General features: G+C 37.8%; 1 protein-coding gene across 1 annotated transcript in view; it reads right to left on the bottom strand.

The window, feature by feature from the left end:
• LOC109825012 (peroxisomal acyl-coenzyme A oxidase 1-like) overlaps positions 1-17,813 on the bottom strand; it is a 38,331-nt gene extending 20,518 nt beyond the window's left edge. Inside the window, exons 1-6 of the mRNA XM_020391681.1 lie at positions 17,585-17,813; positions 15,559-15,667; positions 8,770-8,831; positions 1,874-2,083; positions 1,438-1,525; positions 1,193-1,355 (exon numbers count right to left, since the gene is read on the bottom strand). Of these exons, the coding sequence (XP_020247270.1) occupies positions 1,193-1,355; positions 1,438-1,525; positions 1,874-2,083; positions 8,770-8,831; positions 15,559-15,667; positions 17,585-17,722 (770 nt within the window). The 5' untranslated portion in view covers positions 17,723-17,813. The remainder of the gene's footprint in view (positions 1-1,192; positions 1,356-1,437; positions 1,526-1,873; positions 2,084-8,769; positions 8,832-15,558; positions 15,668-17,584) is intronic.

The following is a 23,129-nucleotide window of genomic DNA, read 5'->3' as shown; positions in this document are numbered from 1 at the left end:
CTCAACTAAAGGTATAGATAAGGGGATTGTATGCAATTTATCCTTAATAAAAATAGTGTAGGATTTTTTCTCACAAAATCCTAATATCATAGGTTTTATGAAATTAACGCTAGTTATAGCCAACGTCAACTTGTGCCAATCATCCTTAGATAATATCAACATCAATCAATTTTGACTAGATGGGCTCAACATGCTTAAAAATCAAATATGTCACAACACATACTTTATGAAATAGGTTGATTCTTCAAACCATTATATTTAGCAAAGATAAATTATTGGACTCAAATATTCCTACTGAGAAAAATATATCAAATATACATACCAGAGTACGGGTGAGCATGGGTCATGCCAGTTCAGGCCGTGAACTGGCGTCTGACCCGAGCCCACACGGGTCAGAGTAGGTTGGGTCTGGCTCTCTAATCCTGGGTCTAGGACTGGACCAAGCCTAGCCCATAATCCACCTAAGAACATGCTAGGCCAGAATCGACGCATGGGTCATGGGTCAACCCATGGGTTTCTTTTTTCAATTTTTTTTAATGTTTTCCTATTTAAAATACATTAAACTTGTATTTATATTTTTAAAATTATTAATTTACCTTTTCCCATTTCAAGATTTTTATTTGATATTATCTATGTGTTGCACAAAGATAAACATCACACAAAAAATATCGCAAACATACAAATATACGTGGTTCGAACTATAGAGAAAGATCTATATCCACAAGAAGTAAATAACTTTTATTTGGTTTAAATTTAAATTATAAATACAAGAGAAAATATTGCAAACATACAAATATACGTGGTTCGAACTATAGAGAAAGATCTATATCCACAAGAAGTTAATAACTTTTAAATTTAAATTATAAATACAAGAGAAAAATATGTTAATTATAAATGCTAAAAAATTAAACACTATAATTAACCCGGGTCGGGCTGGGCATACCATGGGCCGGGCCGGGCTTACCATGGGCCAGGCCTGCCTCTTTGATCCTGGGTTTGGCTAAAAATCCAATTCGACCCATGACCAACCTCTAATGTGGGTCGGGTTAGGCCCGGAGCGGTCTGGGTTAGGCCAAGTTTCAACCCATACTGGGTTGGGCCGCTTCGGCCCACAGTTCAAACTAGCTCATGCCTAACCATATACCATTGACAAACAAAGAGCAGTTAAACAAAAAAGAAAATATTGACAAACCTCATCAACATTTGTTCTCTTGGTACACGCACGTGATCAAATCTTAGAACACCATTATCCATAGTGTTATACGCAGCATTCCCAAATTTCGCTCCAATATCACCAACAGTGATTCCAGGAAGAGGTAAGTGATCAGCTAAACTTCGTATCTGAACTATGAAACCTGATAACCTCAAAATGTTAGGAAATTACGATTGAAATATTGTTTCCTCTATATAAAATTAAATGATTTGTTACGGACATACCATGTACACCATAATCCTGGCCATCGGTAATAAGACGAGCATAAACAACTGCATGTGTTGAAACTTTGCCAAGACCCCCAGGCCACCACTATTATGACAAGCAGTAAATCAATAATGAGAACCCAAAACATTATCACACAACTTATAAACCTATCAAGTAACAACTGAATGTGTTGAAACTTTTCCAAGGCCCCCAGGTCGCCACTATTATGACAAGCAGAAAATCTATAATGAGAACCCAAAACATTATCACACAAGTTATAAACCTATCAAGTACCAACAATAACTTCATACGTAATTCCAATACTTAACTATAGCATACATGTTTTTATTAACAAGTAGCACTAAAACAAGAAAAGAGAGCAAACATAGAAACATCGCAGGTAGGAATTTGTATCAGCATATCAACTACAAATTTACTATCTTTAGTGCTCACTTTGCTTGAAGTCAAAGTAGGGCTATGAATGACAAATTCATCAGTTTTCGGATCAAAAGTTGCAGTTGTTTCAAGTCCCTGAACATTGGAACCATGGCCGAGTTCAGTTTGTGCATAACAACCAATTATTTGCATCCTATATGCCATTGATAACCATTTCTTCTGCTGCTCATCGGTACCTTGTCCTCTTATAGAAGGAATAAACATGCCCTATTAAAAAAAAGCTCAGTGTAAGTCATCTCCAGATATAAAATAAGGACATGAATAAAAAATTAGCCAAAAATAATAATTTTAAATATCATAAAGGAAGCTACGTAAATTAATATAGTAAAAAGATTGCCACTATAATTTAGCTTGTGCAGTGTCCACAGTGTATAAAATCTCGACAAATATATTGATATATTGGTCAATATACCAATATATATAGTTCTACAGCAGCCCACACCGTTATTTACAGGTTTATAGCTTTTTTATTTTTAGAAATTTTTTTCAATATATCAATTGATATTCGCATTATTGACTGATATTTCAGTGTGAAATTATTAGCTAATATGGGGTGTTTCTTTGCGTTTGGTCTTGGTTTTAGGTTCCTCACCGGACCTAAATACAAGTAAAGCTATTCTTATGCTTCAAAACTCATAATCAATCCCAAAAGAAACCCTAATCCTTACAATCAATGACAGATCAAAAAAAATTTGAGGGAGTAACAAGTATTGATTTACATAAAAATAAGATAATATTATATTTGAATTAAACTAGAACGAAATTATAATTCACCCTATTATTCTAATTAACCAATAATAATTATTCAAACTATTAGAATCAATCTAGTATCCAGATTTTTTTTTGGGGCGTGAGGGGGGAACAAGTGTCAATGTCACAGTATTATTTAGTTAATCAATAATTGGTTTTTTTACTTATATTTAGGTACCAATTATCAGAAATTTTCCATTCCACAACGGTGAATTTTAATATGATTCAAATTCTCAAAGTAAAGAACAGTTCGTTAACCATACTTCCTCTTACAGTTTTATATATATGAAGCTTTAGTTAAACTGAAGAACTTATTTGACAGACAAAACTATTTCATTACATTGCATTTTTGCATTGTGTTCATAACTCATAGATGAAAACCATGTGAATGTGTGAATTATTGAACAAAGAAAGTAATATTAGCTCTTTAAGAACACAATCTGAGAGAAAATCCAACTCACTTGACACTTGGTGAGAGCTTAAGAAGAGAAGGATCCGAGAAGTTGAGGAAGAGGAGATATGGGTACTGTCCAGCTGCAAGTGTGGGTAGGCATCTGTGACTAGCAAGAATTAGAGCTTTGGGTTTTGGGTATCAACTTTAGGATGTGAAGAAATATGGGGGAAGAGAGTATTGAAATTCTAGAGACGTAGTTTTTGGCTTTTAGGGTTTGGGCTCATTTGACTTGACTGTTGAAAATATAAATGGACTTTTACTCTTCAATGGGCTAATTCAATTTGTAACAAACTTATTTTAGTTTTTAAATAGATTTAAGGTGAAATTTTTAAAATTTAAGGAAGGCATATTACAAATGTCATAAGGAGTTACATGTAATTTTGTGAACTTTTAAAGTTCCAACTGCACCACTAGGCACCATCGAAATCCGCCCCCACTTACAATGCGATCAAGAAGTAAGGTTCTACTATCAGTTTTTCATCTTAGCATACATCATGATGCAATTTTCTTTGTTTAAAAAACATTAAATATGTTTAGATAACATATTAGAATATTATATTATGTATGAACATCATCCGATATGACACCCTGATATTTACTACATATCTCTGATATATCCTGATTTTCGAAATCAGATATGGATTCTGGGCCTCCAATATTTATTCGATATCCAATATTTGAAACAATGTGTTCATAATAAAATGATTGTCATTGATCTAGAAAAAGCTTATTATAGAGTGCAAACGGCGATAACATGATGGGTTTTAGAAAAAACAAGTATATAATGCATACACTTATGTGATTAAAAGATATGTACATTAGAGTAACAACAGGAATGAGAACAAATAAAGGAGAGATAAAAGTTTTTTCTATTACCATATTTTTAATATTTTTACATTAAGGATCAACTAAGACCTTTTTTTGCATTAATTATGGACCGAATTACTAGACATATTCAAGACGAAGTCTAATGTTAAATGTTATTTTTTTATAATAATATTTTAGTTGATGAGACTAGGAAATGGATAATTTCTAAAGTAGAAATGTGGGGAGAATCTCTTGAATATAAGATATTTAGAATTAGTTCAACAAAAGTGAATACATGGAAGGTAACTGAGTAAAAGTATAAAGAGAAATATGCATATAGTGCACATGGCTAGTTAAGAAATACCTAAAGAGATCACTTCTTTTATTTCGGATCAATTTGTTCGACATGATAGTATGATTGTGAAATGATATGGTTCATCGTATCAAATTATAATAGTTAAAATGGTGTAGTATACCTATGAGATTAAAGGAAAAATTCTATAGAACAATTATAAAACCAACAACATCAAAATATTAGGTAATTAAAAAAATGTATAGTGTAGCATACATGAGAATGTTATGTCAATCTTGTAGATATTCACTAAGAGATAGGATAATGCATTAGTGGACCAAAAACAAGTTGAAGTGATAAGATGATAATTAATGAGGCAAAGAGGACAACATCAGACTTGAAAGAAGTTAGTTGTAAGCAATTAAGAGCATGATAATAGTTAACTTAACAGATGAGATGTTACATAAGGGAACGAATGGAAGATTGGAATTCATTTAACCGACTCCAAAAATTAGCTGAAAAGATTTACTGTTGTTGATGATGGCGATGTTGTTATAGTAGTTAAGTCAATACAAGTTGGCATTATACTAAGACGCTCAAATTTTAACATATTTGCCTTGCAGTTTGACAATCCCATTTTTAATAAATAGTAGTCAGATCTTTAAAGAAGTTCATTGTAGGTAGTCACAAATGCTCATCCTTACCAAAACATTCATATTTTCGTGTTGCTTAGTTAGTTATGCAATTGGAATGAGGAATGATGTGCTCTCTTCCCTCTAAAATTGGTAGAATTAACAATAAGGAGTCATATTCTTGTTATGGTTCATGTTGTTGACTTAAGACGTGAAAGAATATACGTCAATAACAAAGCATTTAACCTAAATTATTTCTATGATAAGCTACACAAGATCATATAACCCATCAAACTCTATAATGGAAGATGTAATCTATTTATCCTTTATAGTAATATAGAAAGAATAGATGCATTATATTCTCAAAATACAAAAACGATAGTTATATTATACAAGAGATGTTGAAATTAAATTAATCCAAATTTTAAACTCTTGAATAAAGATAGATTGATGGTTTATCTTTCAACTACAAAAATCTGCCACATGTCCATCTTTTAATTAGAGTACATTTTAGAAAATCCCTAGTATGTTGGCGTGTTTTTCACGCCACCCGAAGACTTCATGTTTTTCCTAAACATCCAAAACTTTACCCTCATAACCCCAAATGTACCAAAATGTACGTACTAAAGAAATAATTTTTTTAAAATTATTTTTTCAAAAAAAGCTCTTATATTATAAATTTCACCTAAAACCTTTGCTCTTAAAGGAATTCCAGTATAAAGCCCTTCTTCACTCTCTTCCCCTCCATATAATCCCAATCCTAATCCAACCCACCTTTGTTGGTCATCCATTGCTAGTGTCACTGTTGCCAGCCATTTGTTATCTTCGTCTTTTTCTGGCTCCGACAAGGGTAAAGTAAGAGTTAGATTGGAGATAGGGAGAGGGGGGAGAAGAGTTAGAAGGAGAAGGAGCCTCCGTCCTAAGTTAAATATATTTCCCAATTAGATCTCTTTCTATATAATACCAAATATCATTGTATATCATGTTTTTACTTCTTAAGAACCTCACATTTTTATTTGTTTATGAAATTTTTATTTTCATACATTCTGATGTGCACACGGTTTCTTTCAGATTTTATGAATTATATATAATTTGTATGTGAAATTACAATACTTAGATCTTTTTATATTTACATATATATTCTTGGCTCTTTTCCCATTAATATATTGCAGACTTAATGTATAACGATATTCAAAATTGCTAAGGGGGGGTTAGTCATCTAGAACTTAAAACTAGAACTGGGATAATTTGTGGGATAAATTTTTAAGGTGTTAGTCACATAGAACTAGGAAATGGGATATTTTTTTATAGTGTTAGTCAAGTAGAACTTTTGTAGAACTAAAACTGTATTATTTTTTTGATGCGTTAGTCAAGTAGAATTCTACTAGAATTAGAATTGGGATAATTGGTCATAATTATCCCACAAATTATACTACCTATATATATAACCATAAGTTCTCCTCTCTCAAATTATCCCACACATTGGAAAGAATACAATTGGGAAAAAAAATGAAACCCCACCTCCCTCCCTCTTGGTTAGTTTCTCCGCCTAGAAAATTTTTCTGCCATGAAGTCAATCATCCGTTTATTTTTCTGTCTTTACTTTGTTTTTGTGATGATTAGATTTTTTTATTATTATTTTCAAGATATATTACTTTATTGATACCTTTTTGACGTTAAATTACTTTATTATTATTTGTTTGATCTAAGTTTTCTCTCCACAACAATGGTTTAGGTTAAGAATATAGTGTTGGTGGGTTAGTGCTAAAGATATGAGGGCTATTTATGTTTTTTTTATAAGTTAGAAAGCAACTTTGCGATCACATTGATGATTAGATGTTGAATGGTTAATGGTGATATCTATTATTATTAAATCGGCTCAGTAAATTGATTGGGATATTTATAGTTCTTCTGTCGATCATCTGTTTAGCGGTCATGGATGATTCCTGTGTACATTTCATTTATTTGCTGATTTGGTTTCAGCGATCATGATGAGATTGGTCCAAAGGGTTAATGGCTGAAAAATGCTTATTTTTCTTTCTTTATGATGTTATGAGATTTGAACTTCGACATTTATGATCCTCCACTAGAAGCTCCACGAAATGTTGCTGATGCAGACGATGACTCCGATAAAGAAGACGAGTTACAGACTCAACGAGCAGCTGTAGGAGCTTGGAGAAATTCTATGGCAGATGCCATGTGGAATGATAGAAGCCATGTAGGATGATGGAAGTCGAGTCACTCTAGGGATTTAAATTTTTATTTATTTATAAATTATTTTATTATTTGAGATGAATAGTGATGCTTTATTGTATTATATTTTATAGTTATTACTAGAATTTGCTTATAATATTATATTATTTTTAATATATAATTATTGACAATAGTAATTTATACCCATCATTACCCCCACCAAATTATCCTACCAAATTATGCAACTTCATAATATTATCCATCATTATCCCACCAAGTTATCCTACCAAATTATCCCACTTTAAGAATTACTCATCATTGTTCCACTAAATTATCCCAGTATCAAAATATTATCTCACTTTACCAATTATCCCAGTTCTACTTAAAAAGTTCTAGGTGACTAACCCCCCCTAAATGCAAATTCAATTTAGAAGGGAAGCCTAAATGAAATAAAAACCTAATATGTAAATCAAAGAAATCAGACCCATCCGTCTAAGCATGGGCATAACCTGTTTCACTTCTTTTATTATGTCTAACTATGTTCTAGTTTATAGTCATGGACTTAACTACAATTGCACTATTTAACATTATACAATATTTTACTTGCTACATTCCATCAGCTTATAGATGCTCATACTTCTTCAAGCATGAGACATTGCCAATACATGCATACATGAATACTTTCATATATACAAAACTTCATATTCCCCTAATAAATATCTTGAATACCCTCTTACTTGCAATCACTAATCAAAATCATTCAAAAGCTACCTAAATAAGAACTTAACTAGCAGGTAGCATCAGAGGCGGATCCACCTTGACCGAAGTGGTGTAACGTGAACACCACCTCAGTCAAGAGGACCAAAAACCTACTTCCCCCAACTTAAAACCCACACTGTAAAATACTCACATCACTAACAAATTGACCCCACTTATAAATCAACATGACCTTCTCCAATTTCTAAGTCCAACTTCCCACTCGATGTCATCCAACAAAAAAGGGGTAAATTTTAGAAAACGCATCCAAAGTTTTGGCATATCTCAAAAGATTACTCTTAACTTTTAAAATGTAATGGAACCCCCATTAAGTTTTAGGGTTCTCAAAAGAACCCCTTTAACATTTAAGGTTTTGTAAAGAAAAACTCCATAAAAGTGTGAAACACATTTATCATTTGCAAAAATATTTGCCTTCATAATTTTATTCACCATGTGAAAAATATGGTTAATAGAGTTAGGTTTTTTTTAAAGAGATGTCAAAAGGGTTTGCTGAGAACCCCAAAACTTAAGGTGGGTTTCGTGATAGTTTGAAAGTTAAGGGGGTTATTAGAGAAAAAATCAAACTTAAAAGGTTTTTCTCTTAAATTAAACTCACCCTGCAATTCAAGTTTAGAACCTAAGAACCGATCATTAATGACATATATTGAAAAAGATGTACTTGATATGTTATTAATGATACGAATATATACTTTTTTCAATATATAAAAGCTTGTTGGGGACAACTGTAATTTTTTTAATTATTAATTATGTAGTACACCATTTTCTAGAAATTTTGAATCTGCCGCTGATTGGTCAAAGAACATCAAGTGTCATTCTTATTTAGAAAAATCAAGCATGATCATAATTTACTCATTATGAAGTACAAATTACTCATTATGAAGTACAAATTGATAACGTACTCAGAAACTTGTAGCTCATGTCAAAAAATATTTTCGTCGAAGATGTTATATTTGTGTCAAAGAAATTAACAAGGTAATGAAATACTAACCCAGTGCAAATCCACAAAAGAAGGCTCATCCACAAAACGCCTTAATATTGATGCCTCTTCTTCTGTTACAACAAAATTTACAAAATAAGAGTACAAAAATAGGATACAAGAGAGATAAGTAAAGTAACATTATCTACTCAAATATTTTTTATCGAGCAACAAAAATAGTTTTTCTACTAACTTAAGGTAGTAGAACCTATAGCAAGAGTTGATAATACAAACCCTAACCCTATTAGGAGATCTCTTGGGCTTATATAGGCCCTACACAACTTACACATAACCCCTTACAAATATTACTAATGTCAACACTCCTCCTCAAGATGGGCGAAAGATATCCACTAAGCCCATCTTGTCACATCCTCTAATCATGTCTAATGAGCTAAGTCCTTTAGTCAGACAATCTGCTGCCTGGTCCTTAGTTGAAACATGACTTAGCTCTAGTAGTCCACTATCCAACTTCTCTTTGATGAAGAACTTATCGATCTCGATGTGTTTGGTTCTATCATGCTGCACTGGGTTGTTGGCGATACTGATAGCTGACTTGTTGTCACACCATAACTTTATCTTAGCTCCTTGATCCAGCTTCAGCTCAACCAGCATACTCTTCAACCATAACAACTCAGCAACTCCTAAGGCCATAGCTCTATACTCTGCCTCAGCTGTTGATCTCGCCACCACCGATTGCTTCTTGCTCTTCCACGAGACTAAGTTGCCTCCTACAAAGATGCAGTATCCCGAGGTGGACCTCCTGTCATTAGCACAGCTAGCCCAATCAGAGTCACAATAACCCTCGATGCTCACATGTCCATTTTTCCTGAATATCAGTCCCTTTCCAGGTGCACTCTTCAGATATCTCAGAATCTGGTACACAGCGTCCATATGACCCTTCCTTGGATCATGCATGTAGCGGCTCACCACGCTCACTGCAAAAGAGATATCGGGACGTGTGTGACTCAGATAGATCAACCTCCCTACCAGCCTTTGGTATCTGTCACGATCAACTGGTTCTCCAGCCTCAGCACCCAGCTTGAACTTCTGGTCGATCGGTGTAGTTGCAGGTTTACACCCTAACATCCCCGTCTCTTTAAGAAGATCCAGTGCATACTTTCTCTGGGATAAGACAATCCCCTCCGCTCCGCGAGCTATTTCTATTCCAAGAAAGTATCGAAGCAAGCCAAGATCTTTCACCTCGAATTCCTTACCCAGTCTCACTTTGAGTTGGGCAATCTCCTTCTCATCATCCCCTGTAATAATCATATCATCCACATATACCGCAAGCACAGTGATGTAACCTTCATTTCGTCGGAAGAACACGGTATGATCAGCGTTAATCTGCCGGTATCCCATACCTATCATAGCCCGCCTAAATCTGTCGAACCAAGCACGAGGAGATTGTTTCAGGCCATATAGAGACTTCTTCAATCTGCAGACCTTGCCCACTGTCTGTTCTGTGTTGAATCCTGGCGGAATTTCCATGTATACCTCTTCCACCAGATCTCCATGAAGAAATGCATTCTTCACATCTAATTGGTGTAGCTTCCATCCACCATTTACTGCCAGAGAGATCAAGGTTCGAACAGTGCTCATCTTCGCTACTGGTGCAAAAGTCTCATCATAGTCGATGCCGTATGTCTGACTATATCCTTTTGCCACCAGACGAGCTTTGTAGCGCTCAACCTGTCCATCTGGATTCAGCTTCACAGTGAAGACCCACTTGCATCCAACTGCTCTCTTTCCTTTTGGTAGTTTTACTAACTCCCAAGTGCGGTTCTTCTCAAGGGCCCCTAGCTCTTCGTGCATAGCAGCTTTCCATTTCTGGTCCTTCTTTGCAACCTGCCAATTGTTAGGTATAGTAACAGAGTCCAATGATGCAATGAATGCTCCATGAGTAGGGTGGATGTTAGAATATGATACAAACTGAGCAAGATCCCAACCATATCTATCGGGAGGATTTCCCGCATTACTGCGAGTAGTCCTCCGTACAGTTATTGGTGTGGGAGGAATAGGAAGAGAAATGGAGTCACCTTGAGAGGAATCTTGTGGTGGTGTAGGTGTCTCTGGAGTCGGGGCAGGCGTTGGCAAGGGACTTGGCACCAGTGGCACTGTAGGTACTGTTGGTACTGTTCCCGCAATTTGTTTCCCCTTCCTACTATAGGTAAGTAGTTCTCCCTGAGCCGTTGGCCTAACACCTCTTGTCTCAATCTCCTCGTCGTCTTCATTCACTTGCTCCTCCTCAACCAAGTCTCCTTCCCAAGGAATCGTTACAGAAATTGATTTTTCCGATCTCTCACCATTCTCAGACATTGATTTCTCCACATTCTCCTCCTCTCGCCGCATACTTCCAGTATTAGGCGAGTTATCAACGGATGAAGTTACCTTCCGGGTGTAATATGGCTCGAGTTCTCGAAAGTGCACATCCATACTCACAAACAACCTTTTCTCCACCGGGCTCCAGCAAACATAGCCCTTCTGAGTAGCAGAATATCCCACAAAAATACATTTCACCGCTCTAGGGGCAAGCTTCCCGACTGATGGCCTGTTGTCTTTCACAAAGCACACACAGCCAAACACCTTGAGTGGAAGAAGCCCACCATTATCTCCCTTCAACAACTCACACGGAGACTTCCAATCCAGCACTCTCGAGGGCATTCTGTTGATTAGTGCTGCCGCGGTCAACACTGCTTGTCCCCATAATGTTTCTGGGACATTCATAGAGATCATCATACTTCTAGCAACCTCTAAAAGATGTCTATTCTTTCTTTCCGCTACTCCATTTTGAGCAGGTGTGTATGGACACGTAGTCTGGTGTTGTATTCCCTGAGCTGACAAGTATTCCCCAAACGTTTTGTTAGTATACTCTGTCCCATTATCAGATCTTAATACCTTCACCACAGCGCCGTATTGAGTCTGAGCATACCTATGAAAATTTTGAAAGCAACTAAACACTTCACTCTTATTTTTCATCAGGTACAACCAAGTAACGCGGGAGAAACAATCAATAAAAGTAACAAAATACTTGTATCCATTCATAGAACTTGTAGAACAAGGTCCCCAAACATCTGAATGTATCAGTTCGAATACACGAGAACTCCTATGACCAGAACTTACGTAAGAACTTCTAGTAAGTTTTCCAAGCTCACATGCATCACATACAAGGTGCTGCTTATTTGCTTTCTCAAATAGAGATGGATACAACCTACTTAAAACATTAAAAGATGAGTGTCCCAAACGCTGGTGATGAAGCATCAACACACTCTCAGCACTCATCTCAGATCCTACTTCTGCTCTCTCTATCATTGACACCAATGCTGAATCCAGTCCTTCACGATCCAGATACCACAGTCCACTACGCCATGTGCCAGTCCCAAGTCTCCGCCCTGTCCCCTTCTCCTGGAAGATCACCTTGGGAATATCAAAGGAAACAATGCATTTTAGTTGAAGGATGATAGCACTAATGGATAAAAGGTTGACTGGAAAGGAAGGAGCATGCAAAACATTGGACAAAGTTACTGAACCAGTACAATCAACTATACCCTTACCAACCACAGGCTGAAATGTACCATCAGCTGTTTGAATACTATCAGGCGATGCTAGGTGAGTATATGATGAGAACTCACTAGCATTACCTGTCACATGTCGAGACGCACCGGAGTCGACTATCCATTCTGATGATTTGTCGGAAGATATGGAAGCAAGAGCATGTATGTCATCAGTACCTTTGGTCGGATGAGCATAGGTAGCAGTGTTGCCTCTGACGAAGAATGATGTGGATGCCTCCTCTGTCCCACTCCTCCTGTCTCCATCCCCTGCTACTTGCTGCTTTCTCCTGAGTATCGCCAGGAGCGCCTGATCCTCCTCAGTAAAGATCACCTCAGCTTCTTCTCCTCCTTCTGCTATCATCAGATTCGCCCGGTTGCCTGCTCCCCTTCCACCTCGTCGACCCCCACGGCCACGACCACGCCCTCCGAACTGTCCACGTCCACCCGAATCTCCTTCCTTGGATGGCTTGGTGCAAGCATGCCTTAGATGACCTACCGCACCGCAGTTGTAACACTGTCGGGTCTCTCCCCTGGAGCCATTATTGTTAGATTTTACTTGCTAAAGCTGACTTCACCACAGGAAGTCCACCTGTCCCAGCCTTCCCAGCTTAATGCGAGTCTCCTCCTGGATCATAGCTGAGAACAGCCTCCTCAAGCGAGGAATTTTTTTCCTTTTTTTCTTTTTTCGGCTGAGTAGTAGTAAATGCCAATTTCGCTGAGCGAACTCTTGATAGTCAATCCCCCATTAAGAAACACCATAGTCCTCTCTTTGTAGAAATGCCTCCCGCTCTTTACATCCTGGGTCCTTGCCCGCTTGCCCGCGGGAGAAAAATGGTATAATCCAGGCCACAGACGGCTCCAGCTCTGTCTAGATATCTTGTACAGTCCATCTCTCCCTGCGACTGTGGCCGTCAATTCTCCTTTAATTCTGGAACACCCTGCAGGTTTTCCCACTCCATCATATGTTCATCCTTCAAACTTTCTCCCAGACATCCTTCACCTTCTCAATCCACTCCACCGTGGCGGCGATCGTCAGGCGACAGTGAGTTGCAGAAGCCAAGATGTACAGCCAACATATGGAGTGGACTTGCCACTCATCTCGTCCCTCCCGCAGTCCTCATCCGGTTCTGCGTCTTCTCCCGGTCAAGGTAACCCTCCCAGGTTCCTCCTGCAAGGGTGTATCGTCGACCCGTCGTGACCAGCTCAGGTAGGTACTCCGTCCATCAGCTTCAGATCGATGGGTCGGAAAGCTCCAACTCTTCGATGCTTCTTGTCGTGCTTCTCATCAGCGACAACATTCATCAACTCATCAAAAAAAGTTGACACTCCGCATGGCGTTCAACTTCTCTTGATGAATTCTCTCCATCGATCAAAGCTTCAGATCAACACCTGTTCTCAAACCCGTTGTGTGTGCACGTGAAAATTCGGCGCAGCACTTCTTGCTGCCCACAACCAACGAGTAGCATTCTATTCAACAAATTCTCGGTTCTCAGAGCGAAACTAGATCCAACAGTCTATATTATCCATCGATGTGAGATATATTAACTCTTCTGTCATCAGTTCGAGGGACGTGAGTCGCAGGGAACAATGCCAAACTCGAATCGCAATGGTGAAAGGGGGGTCGAGTGGCAGCGGCTAGGGGGGGTGTTGGAGGCGGGTTCGGGTGTGGGAGGCCGTTCGGCGGTGTGTAGCGTAAGGGCGAGCAAAAAAAAAAAACAGGGAAGGGGGCGGGGTCGCTCTGCAGCAAAAATCAAGGGGAGGAGGGTGTATTCGCGTCTGCAGAAAAAGGAGGGCTGAAGGGGGGTCTGGAAGGGGGGTGGAGGTCTGGACTGCAGGGCTGTTCGGCCGTTCGCAGGGGGGTCTGCAAGGGAGGGGTCGGACGGCCAGGGGGTTCGGGTGTGCAGGGGGGGAGGGGGAGGGTGGGCCAAAGGCGGGCGGGACTGCAGGTCCCCTGGGTGCAGGTGGTGAGAGTCGGAGATTGGGGTCTTGTCTGTCTCTCAATGGTGGTGGTCGAAGATGCAGTGGGGGGGACTGGTCGGGGATGGATCTGCAGGAGGGGTTATCGTTGGCAGCAGAGGGGCCGAGCGCGGGTGCAGGGTGCGGTGAAGCCTGCTGACAGTGGGGGGGGCTAGGGTTTAGAGGATGGCTCTGATACCAAGTTGATAATACAAACCCTAACCCTATTAGGAGATCTCTTGGGCTTATATAGGCCCTACACAACTTACACATTACCCCTTACAAATATTACTAATGTCAACAGCAAGTCAAATTAATCAGATAGCTAATGGGATCATAGAAGACCTCATGCATAATTAGGTTTTGAATTATGGAAAATTATTAGCATCATCGATAGTGATGCTTTCTGACTAATCCCACAAACTTGGCTTAGCATCTTTATGATATGAGACAAGACGAATGTTTTAAATATCAATTATCAGAAATATATCATATGGCTAAAATTTATATCAAATTGCAGTTATCGGAATATATTCGAGATAAATAGTAAAAATTGGAGTGTCATATTGAATGGTGAGCATTTATAATATAATATCCTAAAATGTAATCTAAGTACACCTACTGAAATGTAAACATACCAAAACGCCTTGGAGAGAGGACTTAGAATAATTAAGTGGTTGAACTTGAGGGGGGAGAGAGAGAGAGAGAGATGAAGAGGATTGGTTGCTCTAAACACGGTGGGAAACAATGAGTGGGATTGGTGTTTTGATTTTATTTAGGGGGTATCGGGTTCGGGTCTGAAAAATAAGGGTTTTGGCATCCAAAAGCCAACCAATAGTTGGGATGTTTTTTTCTAACAATATCAGCCGATTTAGGCCCTATAAAAAGCGGCCTATTAATCGGATTTTCATTGGAGGAAATTGGTGAAAAATGATAATCTATTTAACTCTCCAAAACTTGTATCGGTAATGGTCCAAATCCTATATGTCAGCGATATATCGATACGATCAACCTACTTTTAAAACACTGGACAAGACCATGTCACAGTCACAAAATAAAGAGGTGCTATCTTATAAATAAATGCTATAAGAGTTGCTGCAATTATTAAGTAGTTCCTTATATTACAGCTATAATAACAAAACAAAACAAAAGCAGAGACAGGAAGCCAAATACCCATTTCTCACTATCAAATGTCATTTTCATAACATGTTATTGTCGATTCTAACAATTTCATACATGTTGTTGAAATATGTGCATAAATGTGGTCAAATGTACAAGAAAAAGAGAAATATACCAGAGAGATGCAGCTCATTGATACGCTTCCAAGCATGAGCAGCTTTTCTTAAGGTATTCTTGAACAACTCCTTTCGATGAAGCATTGTCCTTGTATCCTTGCAAAACTCCTGGATAAAGAAAAGGTGGATAATGAATTGAGTAATTAGTAACCTGCTTTAGTATTCGCTAGGTAGCGTGGACATCAGTAAAGGCCAACACAGGACACACATAATCTTCTGAAACAAGGACACAGCACCATTATAGAAGCATGTGTGTGTCTCTGTGCATGTGTAATAGATAAATTTTATACATGTGTATATGACATACACATTTGTAATAGAATATTTATGTGCGTGTTCATGCATTCAAGAGTGTAGACTATTATTTCTAGCAATATAAAACATAGCCAATACTTCTTTTTTTTGGTCTACCATATATTTGCAGTTTTTGTGCTATTGGTCCTGCAAATCTTCAAACAATTTGGAAGTAGTCCTTCAAGTTGTTGAAACTGCTATTACGTCCCTCAAAACTTACTAGCTCTTCATATTAATCCATGTAGTTAGCTAACATTTGATTTGAGGGGAATACTTCTTCCAAGTTAACTTTGGATTTCCAGGTACATCCATCTGCTTAAGTTTACCCAAACCCCTTTCTTTAAACGGGTTTAAACCCACATCCCTTTCTTTTAAACCCACATTCCTTTCTTTTAAACCCACATCTCTTTCGGTTAAACCCAGACCAGTTGCATCTTCTTCCACAAAGGTTCAATTTCCTTGCCTAACCCATTTTACAACGGTCCAATCTTTTCCCAAATCTATAAATCCCTAAATAAACTGTTCATGAATCCACCATCAACCTACGTTCTGTCTTATAGAGACGATCTTGTGGGGGATGCTCAATTAGAGGTAGTTTTGTAATTAACCATGTGGGGCTTAACTACTAACCTGACCAGAGTTTACACATTAGACAGGAAAACTAATGGAGGGACCAATTTGAAAGAACTAATAAAATCTGAGGGGGACTTCATAGCAATATTAATGGTTTGACGGACTAATTTCAAAATATTTAAGGAATTAATATAAAAAAATCCTATATTTTATGATTTTGTTCTTCACTTTTTACAAAATGTTATCTGTCAAAAAACTTTTTACAAATTGTTAGATATTATCTAAATTTAGTCTTGTGCAAGTCAATATTTTATGGCATTTTCCACTATATATATTATTTAGGGTATAAATGAAAATAAATAGATATTTCAAACACATAATAAAAATAAAAGAAGGGTTAAATTACACTAAAGCCCCAAGAACTTTCAGCTATTTGTAGTACGCCCCCAATAACATTCAAAATCGCACTAAACACCCAATAACTGCTGCAAAAAGCCCTCAAGTTGGCATTGTTACATCTGACATGGCACATGCAACTCATGTGACTTCGAAGACCAAAATACCCCTTAAATTATGGAATGCCCCCTTTATGACCTTTTTTATATTTGCAGCCCTGAAAATAGAAATCTCTCATCTTTTGTCATCTGTTCTCTTCTTGCTCACACCCAGGTTTGGGCCCCGAACTCTTTTTTTTGGTTCTAATTTTATGGGGGTTATCTGCAAACGTGGTAACTTATAAGGGGGTTTTCTGCCATTTAGCAGTTTAGTGCAATTTTGAAATTTATTAAGAGTTTGCGGCAAAACGCTGATAGCTATTGGGATTTAGCGTAATTTATCCCAAAGAGAGGCAGCACGTGCAGTGTAGAATGTATGTCCAGGGCATCGGGTTTTAAAATTAAAGGCTTAATCGCGGATACCCCCCTTTGTCCTCGGCGGTTTATTTTGTTAGAAAACAATTTTCTCTTTCTATAAAAGGTAGAATAATTATTACCTGGGGTCTCTCCGCAAATCAACCCTAAAAAAACATGTATTATATTCGAAGAAGATATCAACGAATAAAACACGACGCAGATGGGAAAATCGCACCAAATTGCAGTAAAAACTAAATCTTTTGCCCTTCAAGAAACAACAACAAAGACGAGGGGCGGGGGGACTCACAGGATCGCTGGCAACAAGGCGAGAAATTCGATCGACGACCTCGAGATTGTGCTTTGATCCTGCCCAAACCACCTTCATTGCCTCAACGTCGAACCTCGCAGCCTTTCTCTCATCCGCCAAGTAATCGATCGCCTCCATTTTTTTTCCCCCAATTCTTTTTTCTTCTCCCTTCAAAAGTATCCACAAAAATGGGAGGGGGGAGAGAGAGAGAGAGAGAGGAAGGCTTTGTTTGTTTTGTCTGCTTGATTTCGGAGGCGATCGCCGCACGGAAATTAAAGCATGGGCCGGGTCCATGTGTAGACCCGGCTGAGTAAATTGCGTAACCACTATTGCTATTTGTTTAGATTTAAATTTTGGGTTGTTAATAAAAAAAATCGACTCTTACGTGTAATTAGTTATTTAGAAATAAAGTGCCGGATTATAATATGTTTTAATCATGTATTGTAAAATCAGCATTTTAACCCCGGGCTGGTGGCCCGATAGATCGGTGTTGGGCACTCTGAGTAGGATATTGAAAGATTGACCGGTGTATTCGGATCCTCTCTAATTAGGTGGCGATAATTAGTGAGGGTACAGTTTCCTTAATATTGACCATTTATTATAATTTTAAAAGAAGTGATTATGCTATCTATGATTTTATTCATATATTGGTTTTTAAAACACCGTTGTTTAAATAGTTATTTTTTATTCACGATAAAACAAAAAATATAGAAACTAAATTAGAAACTTCTAAAGTACTAATCACATATAGCGCTTTTTAAAATATCATACTTTACATAATTATACTACTTTCATTTTTTTTTATAGATTTATCTCTTGGTACAAATTTCCATGTGGTTTTAGAAACTGAACTTGAAAATTCATGGGTTGTTTTATCTGATATTTAATTGGAGAGTTATTTTTTTATATTTTTTTAATTTCTAAAAAAATCATATTTTACTATTAATTAGAATTTTATTTACCAAAATCAACAATTGTATTTTGAAGACCACTATATGAATAGTAGAAACACTAGACGGCATAATTATTTACCTTGAAATTAGAATAAATGCTTGAATTTAAGTTGTTTGTTAATTTCATATGGGATATAAAAGATTGAAAAAATGGGGAAAAATGACACAAGAAACCTTGAATGTGTGATTTAAAGTCCGAATTTCGGATCTCCGTTGTTAGTAGGACTATTCACATGGTGTCCTTTTTAATTTTTTTTAATAGTTTTGCTACAAGAAAAATAATATCTTCCAAGGGTTGAAATTTTTCCTAGAGGGATAGATATCTCTATCCTTATGTTTTCGAGAGGAGATGTCGGTTTTAATGAATAATATTGTTGTACATTAGCATAAAGAATGTGATATTAAAATTTTGTGGGAATTTAGACACATTGAAAATGATAGTAAACGTTGTGTTTTAGGAATTATTGATATCTTCATATATAATTTTTATTGTTCTTACACTGATTGTATTATGTATTCTACCACCTTTGAATATTGTCTAAGATACAAAAATTCTTTACTATCATCATTAAGTAGAGGTTTAAAAATCAATCTTATTTGGTGCACTATATTATAATGTAACTATACAATATTTAACGAACAAGTTATAATAAAGACACTAAATCAATATAAAGCATCAAAATATTTGACCACATGTAATGCATGTGCATTCTACCTAGTTAGAGTAAATGGCCAAGATTAAAGCAATTAGACCCTCTCTAATTACCACCTAATTGGAGAGATTCTGAGCCTCACCAATGTCATCCGTATCAGCTTAATTGGATTGTTGGTCAATGTATTTCTCTCATAATTGGATATTCATACCTATGTTTTTATTGTTTGGATGACTTGTCATCTAATTAAATATTAATTGGACTATTATCCCCTTCTAATATTTTCTGTGAATTAATACTACTTATTTCAATGATATGACAGAGAATTTTTTGATCATTTGATATAATGGATTCTTTCTATGTGTAATATCTTGATCACTTATGAAAATGTAAATTTGTGACACATCAGATAATTATATTGCATGACATTTTATTTTTGAAAGGAGAACTTTTTTTAAAATAAGCCAGTTTTGCTAAATATTTAGCAAAACCGACCTCCTTTTGGCCAGCTAACCAAAGTTGGTCAAAAAGAGTTCGGTTTTACTAAATTCATTGTTTAAAATACACGGGACTAGTAATCATGTGTGTTTAATGGCCACTAATCGGCCACTAAACAAGAAGTTCAAAACCCACGGGACTAGTAGTCCCATGGATTTTGTGAACATTCAGCACACGAAGAAATCTCAGCCAATAAAGTTCAGTAACAAAAACATCCAACCAAAATAAAGAAATTACTCAGATCAATGTAACCCAAAACCAATTCCAACTAAAACTTAGCTAAATTGCATCCATATTAAGCTCAAAATCATCCGCAACAAGAACAACAACAACAAAAGATTCAACTTTTCGAAATACCCATCAGAATTCACAACCAAATAAATCAATCCAAATGGAGAAAATAGGTAATTGACATTGAAACGTGAGAAGGGTTCTTAATCTTCTTTCCGGTGAGTCCACCATCACCCTGGGACCCTGTGTCGTCGGAGACCACCTCCATCACTAGGTAGACATAAGTGAATCCTCCTTTGTCGAGTTGCCTCAAGATCTTAAACCTACTCTCATTGATCCAAACGTCATCGTCGCCATTGACGGCATCTAAGAGAGCACTCATACCCGAGAACAAGCATCCAATGGTCTTCTCTCGATTTTTTCCTTCTGCTTGCTAATTGATTTGTTGTCTTTGATAATTTGATCGATTCAGAGATGGGATCTGTTCGTGGGAAAATGCAAGAAAATTTGAGAAATAAACTTGTATTAATCTCCCTAAATGACTTAGTAAAAGAATAAGTACAATCTCTCTTCGTAATCCCTCTTTAACTGACTTAGAAAAAGAAATTATAACTTTTCTTATCGGTTTCCCGATTTACAAAAGAGAGAAGGAATCGACAAAGATCATTCCCTTTGTTAGAAACTGGGTTCTTCTTGGTGGCGATGAGAGTTTGATTCTTGTATCCCGTTGACAATCTGAGCACCTCGCTTCGTGGAACATTGTCTATTCCTCTAAACTTAACGCCGAGAAGAACTTGCAAGGCAAGTTTAGAACTCTAAAAGAGTTTATGAACTCTGTGAAAGAGTTAATTTCAGAAATGATATCAATCCCTTTTAACTAAAATTAGAGAATAACTGATCTCATAGTTCTTCAACCGATAACAGTTCAAAGAGCCAAGCCAAAAGCTCCAACAATGCTTCAACAAGAGCTAATAAAAGCCAACCCCTTTCTTTCTCTCTTTTTTAAGCTATCAAACTAGCTATTTATAGGGTTTAAGGGGTGTAACTGACCCCTTAAATTGCTCCTTATTAGAAGCTTAATTACCCCCATTAAATAGGTAACCATTCAAGTGATTTGAAACAGTCAAAAGGCGAGGTTCACGTTCAGCTTCAATACGCGGAGGTGAGCCTCGCGTTTAGCTTTTGAACATGGGAGTGACCTCCGCGTTTTGTTGATGAAACGCGAGTATCGCGTTTATTGATGAAACATGAAGGTAGCGTTTGGCTTCGGAGATCAAAGATCATCAAGTTGTAGTCTCTGCGTCACCTCTGCATCAAGTCTTCTCAGGATATAAAGGTTGTCGTCTTGTAACCCTTGTTTACTGGCTTCTGAAGATGTGAGAGTCGTCAAGTTGTAACTCTCGTTCGTTGTCGTTGAAGTTATTAGACCGTAACTCTCATCGACAGTATCTTGTGAAGATCAGCTATCCTATTTTAATTGAAGAGGGATGGAACCTCCTGAGATTTGTAAGGATTCATTCTAGGCGACACCCACTTGCTAGGGTTTCAAGAAGGCTCTGGCTAGGGTTTCCCCTTGCTTGGGTCAAAAGTTGATATTTTTATTACCTTGAATCTATTACAACTTTAATCGTTACAATAAACTCAAATGAATAAAAAAATTAATCTTTTTATAAGATCTCTTTTACAATGAAAATAAAAGATTACATTTCTTATCAAACTATACACAGATCCTTTTTATTAGTCTTTGTTTTGCGTGGGATCTTTGCCTGTGCAGGGAACGTTGATATCCATGGACCGCCACGGATCAGATCCGGTTGACAAAAAATTGACAGAGTTCCAACTTCACCAAGGAAGTATTCGTTTGAAGCCATGAAATCGACCAAGCAAAATCAGTAGCTCTTCTCGAGATTAAGACCAAGTCTAATCTAGAGGAATGGACGGACGGGGCTTCAGATCTCTCGAACTCTCCCTCTTTATGCTGAAAAACTTTACCGAGATCAGTTAGCCTTCTCTAAAATTCGTTCTCCCTTGCTCTCCAACTCGGCAGCACCTCCTCCTCTTGATAATAAATCGCCCCTGTGAAATGAGCCCTTAGGCCTGTGTTTATAGGCTTCAGTTAGGGAGTTTTCGGATAAGAATGAGTGATTTGACCTTATGTTCAGTTGACAATGACCTAACCACGTTTATGGATGATATCCAATCAGTTGGGAAGCTTTGGAATGAATAAATCCCGAGAAAATATCAAAAAACACATTTTTGGGAGTTGTCCGCGAAACAAGATCGCCTGCTAACCCGCACCGAGTCTGATCCACGCTGGCACGGGTCGGCCAGCTCCGACTCGCGCTGGCGCGGCGCGGCCAGATCCGACCTGGGCTGCGCGGGTCGGCCAGCTCCTACTCGCCGGTGACGCGGGTTCAGCCAGCATCCAACCCGCGTAGGCGCGGGTCACGCCATCACCGTCCCGCGCTGGCGTTAGGTCGGCCCGTTCTTAACTAAACTTCTTTTTTTCTTTTTAGCACTTTGCGACTTTTAGGGACTTGTATTTTCTGTCGTTTTACGTATTTGATTGTCTTGTTGACTTGCATGCATCGTTAACTTGCTTCATACACTCGTTAGCTTCTTTATGGCACTTAGAACTGACTGACATGCGCGTCGAGCACTTTGGATCTGATCGACAAGCGTGTCGAGTACTTTAGATCTGACCGACAAGCACGTCGGGCACTTAGGATATGACCGACAAGTGTGGCGGGCACTTTGGATCTGACCGATAAGCACATCGAGCACTTTGGATCTGACCGACAAGCACGTCGGACACTTTTGATCTGACCGACGTGCGCGAGCTGACTGACGTGCACAAGCTAACTGACGCGTGCGGGCTGACCGATAGGTGTGACGGCTAATTGGAGGTGGCCGGTGAGCGTATGAGACAAATTGGGTTCGCCATTCCGGTTTATGCACTTGTCGGCGTCAGATAATCCTCCTAGACTCGGATAATAACGTTTGTCATCTTCTCTCCGTCTCGAGCTGTGTGTGGACACCTATAGGTATTTTTAGACGCTTACAGATATCCCCTCCAAAGTATTTCAGACTCATTCTTTTATAGAGGAGTCTGGAATGCTTTGGATAAGATAGACCCTTTTCTCAATCTTGTAGAGGGACCTGTGAACTGTTTTAATTCTTAACTTCTTCTGCCTTCATTCTGTTCAGTAT

Source organism: Asparagus officinalis, chromosome 1, assembly GCF_001876935.1.
Source record: "Asparagus officinalis chromosome 1, Aspof.V1, whole genome shotgun sequence".
In the NCBI taxonomy this organism is placed as follows: domain Eukaryota; kingdom Viridiplantae; phylum Streptophyta; class Magnoliopsida; order Asparagales; family Asparagaceae; genus Asparagus; species Asparagus officinalis.
The sequence above is the reverse complement of the archived record's forward strand: the minus strand, read 5'-3'. Positions and strand labels throughout refer to the sequence as shown.